The sequence below is a fragment of the Sorex araneus genome, chromosome 2, assembly GCF_027595985.1.
Source record: "Sorex araneus isolate mSorAra2 chromosome 2, mSorAra2.pri, whole genome shotgun sequence".
In the NCBI taxonomy this organism is placed as follows: Eukaryota; Metazoa; Chordata; class Mammalia; order Eulipotyphla; family Soricidae; genus Sorex; species Sorex araneus.
The window spans coordinates 221,937,233-221,945,919 of record NC_073303.1 but is presented as its reverse complement, the minus strand read 5'-3'; the positions used below and the strand labels follow the sequence as shown (position 1 = coordinate 221,945,919).

Sequence of the window (8,687 nt, the reverse complement as noted above, 5' to 3'; positions counted from 1 at the left end):
GTAGCTAGGATTTGACTCTTGAATTTATGAAGTCTACAATTAAAGGTAATACACCCATAAATAGTGTTTGTACAGTATATGAGCTTGTTAAATAAAGATAAGACATGTTATTTATTTTTCAAATGACTTCCCAAGATTTTCTCGATTGTATATTTTTTCATACAATGGCCCAAGAAGGTAATTTTACTACCTTGCACTTTCATCAGCAAACTTTAAAAAGTTAAATATCGATAGTTTTTCTGACTTTGTTAACTTTTACTTTGTGTTATGACTATTTATTTTGCATTTAATTTTTTTGTTATTCTTGACATGTAGAATATACCTGGCATTCTTATGGGTCCAAGATCACTCCAAAGGCAGTGGGGCAGGGCACTTAATACTGAGGACAGGACCAGGTCCTAGTCCAGATAAGACATGTGCTCTACATCAGGAGCCACACCTAAGCCCCTGAGATCATTGCCTTGCAAATACTAAATTTATGAAAAGAAAATGCATAGCAATTCCATTTAGTCAATAAGGTTGATAAAATTATCAGAGTGATTGTTATAGTCTGTTATTGTGACTAGAGAGTTTGGTTGAGTAGAACTGTACTTAGGAAGGGTTATATTTGTTTCTGATTTTTTAAAAATTCTTTTATTTCTAATAAAAGGTATAATGATGAGAAACTACACAACAGTGACTACGTTTATTCTTCTTGGACTGACAAATGATCCACAATTACAAGTGTTAATCTTTTTTCTTCTTTTCTTCACATACATGTTGAGTGTTGCTGGGAACCTAACCATCATCACACTCACCCTATTGGATTCACACCTAAAGACACCGATGTATTTCTTTCTCCGAAATTTCTCATGTCTAGAAATCTCCTTCACGACTGTCTGCATCCCCAAATTTCTTGTCAGCATGGCAACAGGGGATAGGACCATTTCTTACAACAGTTGTGCAGCACAGTTGTTTTTCACTATTCTCTTGGGTGCGACTGAGTTTTTTCTTTTGGCTGCCATGTCCTATGACCGCTATGTGGCCATCTGCAAGCCCCTTCATTACATGACCATCATGAATGATAGAGTCTGCAATATGTTGATTTTTGCTTCATGGTTCTCTGGCTTTATAATAATTTTTCCAGCACTCATTATGGGTCTTCAGCTTGAGTTCTGTGCAGGCAATGAGGTGGATCATTTCTTCTGTGATGTTTCGCCAATATTGCAGCTCTCTTGTACAGACACATCAACCATAGAATTAATGGAACTTATTTCAGCCATTTTGACACTCTTGGTTACTCTGGTGTTAGTGATACTCTCCTACACAAAGATCATCAAAACCATTCTGAAGATACCTTCTGCTCAACAGAGGAAGAAAGCCTTTTCCACATGTTCTTCTCACATGGTGGTTGTGTCTATTTCCTATGGCAGCTGCATCTTCATGTATGTGAAACCCTCTGCCAAGGATAGAGTGTCTTTAAATAAAGGGATAGCTCTGCTCAGTACTTCTGTGGCTCCTATGTTGAATCCCTTTATCTATACACTGAGAAACAAACAAGTGAAAGATGCCTTTAAGAATATGTTCAAAAGGATGGATGTTATGTCAATGAAATGAACATTTAGTGACAATGCTAACTTTATGATTAAAATAAAACAGCAAAATTGTGGGGCTAGAGAGATAGTTCAGTTGCCTTGCATGTGGCCTACCTGGATTCAATCCCCAGCATACCATATAGTCCTCTGAAATCACAAGCCATAATTGGTAAGTACAAAGACAGGAGTGACCCGGGAGCATTACTTGGTATGACCCCAAAATTAAAAAATAAAAACCAATAAAATAGTGGGGCTATTACACTGCTTCTATTCAGTGTGATATGCCTCTCTTTATAATTTTCATTATGTGTTGTATAATTTTTGAATATATTCTTTACTTTAATTATTTTCATGCTGATGATACATATGAAATATATTTCTTGTTTATTATAAAGTTAGATTTCTTTCTCTTGAGTGCCTCTTTAGAATTCAGATTTTCTCAGGTGTGTTTAGAATTGAAATCCATTTTATCCATATTCCTTTTACTTCTCTCAAATTTAGAGATTGAATATGAAATTGAATGTGGAATATTAAACAAGCTTAGTTTTATACCTATATTTAATTACCTAATGTTGGTGGATTTAAATTTTCAACATGATTTCTTAAGTGCTTAATAGAAATTTAATTATTGTAGTAATTCAATTGATTGCATTTTGGTAATTACAAGCTTTGATTGCTTTACATTTTCTTCAGCTTGTGAAATATAGTTGCTTTTTAGGAACATAATTAAGGAAATTCAGAATGACTAAAGAATTGTTAACATGTAGGATTCAACAGAAAATTTTATTGTAATTTATTGACAATTTAATGATTATAATGCCTACTTTTAAAAATATAATTTTGTTTATATATGCAAAACTATACAAGGCAAGTATATCTTATATATTTTTTCTGATCACAAAAAAACATACATTCATAAAAAGTACTTTCTATAATGTAAATAATATATATTATATAAATTTATACATTGTATAACGCAGGCTAATTTATCTTTTATACTTTGTTACCAAAATAGAGTGGTAATAATTTCGACTCTTTTTTCTTAAGAGATAAATAGCATTAATATCTGTAGAAATCACTTGAATGATTTTAATGAACATTTTAGTAAATAATGTTCTTAAATAATATTTAAATAATATTTGATGTTAAATAAATAAAACCTTATGAGATATAGTGTACTTTGCTTTCCAAGTTAAAAGGTCTTAAACACTAAAAATTTGGTATGATTATTTTCAAAGCAAAATATTTGACCATATTTCTATTAGTTAAATTATATTTTAATGTGATCAAAACAATTTTAGAAACACTTAAAAATTTCTTGTTGAATATTTTATGATTTTTATCACAACAAAATTTTTGACACTATATTTTGGTGATAAGATTATTACTTTCAATATTATAGATTATCATACAACTTATCCCAATATATTGATAAGAGAGTGAAAGAAAACTAGGCTTTCAAGGTAGCAAGTTATTCGAAGTAATTTAGTGACCTCTAGTAAGATAACTAAATTTTAGTGCAGTGTGTAGGGCCCTTGTCTTGCATGTGGACAACTTAGGTTTGATTCCTAGCACTATATATGGATATATATATAGATCCCTGGAGCCCTTTCAGGAGTGATCCTGAGCATAGAGCCAGTAGCAAGCCCTCAGCACAGCAAGGTGTAGTACCCCCCAAAAACAAACAATAAAAAAATTACCTAAGCAATTATTAAAATGAGCATTCAGAAGAAATGTGGTACATGTAAAATAGGAAGTAGTTAGTGCAAATGACTTCTGTAAAGATATAATTTTTTAAAAGAATATTTTATTTGCAACAGCAATTTACATATAAAAATACACACTAGGGTCAAGCAGTGTGAAAAATACACACCTTTCAGCCAGAGACTCTACGGGGATTAAGATTCTGGCCCTGCATGTTGCTAAGGGCATTCCCTGGCTCTATATATGTCTTCCTTCCCCACTTCAGCACTAGGAGTGACCAGTAAGTGCAGAGCCAGGAGGGAACTCCTGAGAATCTTTAGGTATAGCCCAATATATAGTTTTTTCTTTCTGGATCACACCTGGCTATGCACAAGGGTTACTCCTGGCTCTGCACTCAGGAATTACTCCTGGTGGTGCTCAGGGGACCATATGGGATGCTGGGAATCGAACCCGTCAGTCACGTGCAAGGCAAACGCCCTACCCACTGTGCTTTCACTCCAGCCCCCTGGCCCAATATTTTTAAAAGCACTTTCAAATTTACTCTTTAAAGATTTTCCTTATGAATGCATCATAATGTCATTTTATATGCAGAAAAATTTGAATTTATAGATGACAACTGCATACCTTATTTTTTAAGGTGCAATTAAATAGATAATAAAAAGAAAAGGAAGTGCAACCCTGTACCTAGGTATAATGGAAATTATTAATCATTGTAATTTCCCACTTCATTTAATATGTGAATATTAGTTGGTTCACCATTAGTTGGTGAAAAAAATATGCTTGCTTTTGCAAATAAGATGAACCCTTTGATGAGGGTTCTTTTTACGAATCAATGATTCTCAGACATTGTTTGTTTTTAGGCCATACCTGGTGGTGTACAGGATTGATCCCTGATTCTATGTCAGGGATCAATCCTGGTGGCACTCAGGGGCCTATAGTTAATGCTGGGATTGAAATACGTGCTCAAAGCAACCTCTGTACTCTTCATCCCTTGCCTTAGATTTTTAAAATTTACTTTCCATGTACCTATCTCTACCATTTCTGAAGTTCCACTATATCTGGAACATAAATGTGACAAACTAACTGCACTCTTACTTCAAAATATATGTTGAATGAGTACGAAGAAAACATGTAAGCCATGTATTAACAGAAGAGACAGCTCTGAGTATGTTATTTCTCTGTGCCCCTGAATGAAATGCAGAATCCATGTGGGACCTCACTGAGAAAATCCACTAAACCATTACTGGGAGTTTTACAATTGCTCTAAACAGGACCATGCCGATTTTATATCTTAAGAGTGCATCCCCACGGGAGGGGTGGGGAGGAATACTTGGAAGTAGGAGCTAAAAGCTAGAAGGACTGTCAAGTCAATAATTGGCAACAGAACTTAAATCTCTACTTCACTGTTAAGCAGAAACCATAGGGGATTCCACTGTGAGAAAGAAAGCTTTTCTAGCAAAGGCTCTGGGACTGGCACCCTGGAAGTAGAGTGCCTTGCTGGAAATGACAAAGGGGCTTTCTCTATTGGATAGCTATACATATAGGTAACCCAGGGAGGAGGTTTTAGAGCTGTCATCCTGTTTAGACTCTAACAGATTAACCCATTCTCTGTAGCACTGTCGTCCCGTTGTTCATCAATTTGCTCGAGCGGGCACCAGTAACGTCTCCATTGTGAGACTTGTTGTTACTGTTTTGGCATAATGAATATGCCATGGGTAGCTTGCCAGGCTCTGCCGTGTGGGCAGGATATTCTCGGTAGCATGCCAGGCTCTCCAAGAGGGATGGAGGAATCGAACCCCGGTGGGTCGGATGTGTGCAAGACAAATGCCCTACCTGCTGTGTGACACTGGGTGACTTCAGGATGGCCAGGTCTAAGCCCATTCTCACTTCATCAAAAATTGACTGAGGAAACAGACCCCCTGCTGCATTGTCTGTGCTATTCAGAGGTTGCCCCTGGCAGTGCTTGAGGCAACATGAAGTTCAACTGCACTCAGCCCTTGGAGCTATTTTCCCAGGCCTGAATTCAACAATCTCTTCATTTTGAGAAGGAGGCTCACTTGCTTCCTTTTCTCAGACTTCTTTTCCATCAGGGTTGTGAAATTAGAACAACACAGGAATAGGAGGAGGAAATAGGTAGGGCAAAATTAGAAAAAAAGAGAAATAAGTTCCTGAAAAGGGCCTCAAGTGGGCCCAAATTATGCAATCAGAATATGCAAAGATGAGCCTTTCAAAGTCTTGCTATTTTCCCTGGAGACTTTTTCTTCCCATTTTGCATGCAGCAAACCCATTGCAGACTGCTTGTACATCTTCCTAGTAAGCAGAATACAAAGAAAGAGAACTTCAATCAAGATTTTTTAAGAAGCGTAAAAATATAAAAGTTGTTTTCCAGGTTTTCTGGGCTTTCTGCTTAAGGATATCCCATGCCCCAACTTTCAGATAATTCCTTTACTTTTTCAAATAATGTTTCTAAATTCAGTCCTCTCATCTTCATTCCTCTGCTTTCAGTTTTGACTGCCAGAGCTCGTGTAAGGTTGAATATTTTTTTAGTTTATTTTTTTTATTAGTGAATCACCGTGAGGGTGCAGTTACAGATTTTCACATCTTCACGCTTGTGTTTTCATCATACAATGTTCGAAAACCCATCCCTCCACCAGTGCCCATTCTCCACCACCAATGAACCCAGTATCCCTCCTACCCCACAATCCCATCCCTTCCCCACCCAGTCTCTGTGGCAGGGCATCCCCTTTGTTCTCTCTCTCTAAAGGTTGAATTTTTGGTTGGAAGCTCAATGCAGTTTAATTGGAAGGAAGGTAAACAATCCCTTAGGCTGAGTGCCTAGTTGCTTTGAATTATATTGCCTGGGAGCAAAGTGTCTCCTACTTTATGGAATAGCACTTTCTGTTGGCATTCCTGAAAAAAGGAGGAGAGAGGCTGCATCCTGATGAGGGTGCATACCCATTTCAGTCAACCTGGGGAAGTGTTGGGGGAAATCTAGGACTGACGTAAGTCAGCTCTGATTCCATGCTTGGTACAGGCTTTAAACCTGACTATCCCCAGGAGACAGCCATCAAATTATAAGTGGGTTCCACTTGCTCTGCCTGGGTTGGGAAATGATCCCTGACACCCCCTTTCTTCAGGAGCTGTGGAACCTAACCTGGAGCCCTTGAACCCAGGCTGAGTTGCTCTTTGCAGAAAAGGAAAGTTCTAAAATCTTACTCTGACCTTTCAAGTTCTTCACCTAGCTTCATTGTCATCATCACTGTCATCCCATTGCTCATCGATGTGCTCGAGCAGGCACCAGTAATGTCTGCATTGTGAGACTTGTTACTGTTAGGACTGAGACCACCCCTCAGTATTCAGAGAGACAAAAAGTCCAGCAGGACTACAAAACACATACCGAGACTTGATTATTCCAGCTAGCTGGGCCTGAGCTGTCCTGCTGAAGCAGGAGGTCCGAGCTCGACCCCGAGGGCTTACAGCCAAGGGTTTATATAGCCACCCTGGGCACACAGGCCTCAGGAGCAAGCGCAAAGATAAACAATTCCAAGGACAGAAATAACTACAAACATTTCATAATGAACAAAGGCATACAGGAAAAAGCAAAGATAACCTCAAACGTTTCATAATGAACAAAGGCATACAGGAAAATGCAGAGATAACCTCAAACATTTCATAATGAACAAAAGCATATAGGAAAAAGCAGAAATAACCCAAAATATTTCATAATGTACAAAAGCATACAGGAACAATATATCAATAAAACATTCCCAATTCCCATAAATCAAGAAAGCAAGGGATTTCTATACATTCAAGAAAGCATCTTATCAGTTAGATTCTTATCAGTTAGACACTGGATACAAGACACAGGTGCGTCAACTCCTGACCTTCCAGCTCCATGTCTGTGTAAACACCAGTTAGTACCTTTAGTCCATTAGCTCAGTCATAAATCCTTCATGGCCAAGGATGCTTCCCACCAGGTGGTACTGTTAAACAATTAGCTCAGTTAAATCATATATCCTTCCTGGCCTGAGCTGTCTATAGCCAGAGTGAGAAGAGGCGTATTCAGCCGCTTCTCACATTCCCCCCTACCACCTTTTCTCTGATCATACTGAGGAATCTACCTCTCACAGTTACTGTTTTTGGCATATCAAATACACCATGGGTAGCTTGCCAGGCTCTGCCTTGCAGGTGGGATACTCTCAGTAGCTTGCTGGGCTCTTTGAGAAGGATGGAGGAATCAAACCCGGTCGGCCGTGTGCAAGGCAGATGCCCTACCCGCTGTGCTATTGCTCCAGTCTGACCCTCCTAAAAGTAAAGAAATAAAATGTCACTCATCTTTGTTGCATATATATCATTATTCTTTTTGTTTGTTTTGCTTCTGTTTCGATTGCTCCGTCCCTCTTGGAGAGTCCGGCAAGCTACCGAGAGTATCCCACCTGCACGGCAGAGCCTGGCAAGCTACCCCTAGCATATTAGATATGCCAAAAACAGTAACAACAAGTCTCACATTGGAGATGTTACCGGTGCCCGCTTGAGCAAAATTGATGAACAATGGGATGACAGTGCTATGACAGTGCTACAGCGCTTGCTTCTGCTTTGGGCCGTATTCAGTGGGACCATGGGCTACCTGCTCAGCATTCACTCCTGGTGATGCTCAGCACCACCAGTGCAAGAGACCTAACCTAGGCCTCCAGCAAGCCAAACACGAGCTCCTGCTGTGAGCTTTAGTGAAAAATAGTCAAAGTTTATCAGAGTAATTGGAATTAGGAGTAACAGTTGTTGGGGTTAAGGGATAAGGTTGATAAAGGGAAAGACAGGACAGGAAGGTCTATGGGCTCTTTCAACCCAGAATGCTGGCACCTGAGACAGAAGGCTGGTTTGTGGGGGTCCTGTACCTGCTTTATCTCTGCTCATTCTCCAGAAGACCCTCCTCTGAGAAAGCCCATTACAAAGATGTTTGTTCTGATATACTAAGGCTCTCAGATGTGTAAAAGTCTAGACCTGATAGACTAAGACAAATATTTAACCCGAGAATAGTGTTCTCCTTCTGATAGTTATTGGTATTAAGCAATAATTTTCCTATGTGGAGAATAGTCAAGCTGTCCAACTATGAGACTGAGTCCCCTGACCCTATGCTGCTGTTTCTCTCTTATTTTTCTCTTTCTTTCTCTCTCTGTGTCTCTCTCTCTTCCTTCCTTCCTTCCTTCCTTCCTTCCTTCCTTCCTTCCTTCCTTCCTTCCTTCCTTCCTTCCTTCCTTCCTTCCTTCCTTCCTTCCTTCCTTCCTTCCTTCCTTCCTTCCTTCCTTCCTTTCTTTCTTTCTTTCTTTCTTTCTTTCTTTCTTTCTTTCTTTCTTTCTTTCTCTTTCTCTCTTTCTCTCTTTCTTGGTCACGCCCAGCAATGCTCCAAGT

General features: G+C 38.8%; 1 protein-coding gene across 1 annotated transcript; it reads left to right on the top strand.

The window, feature by feature from the left end:
* The first annotated feature begins 654 nt into the window (after positions 1-654).
* LOC101538309 (olfactory receptor 6C74) lies at positions 655-1,596 on the top strand. Its single transcript, XM_004601571.2, has one exon. The coding sequence runs from the start codon at positions 655-657 to the stop codon at positions 1,594-1,596; it is 942 nt and encodes a 313-aa protein (XP_004601628.2).
* Positions 1,597-8,687: the final 7,091 nt, after the last annotated feature.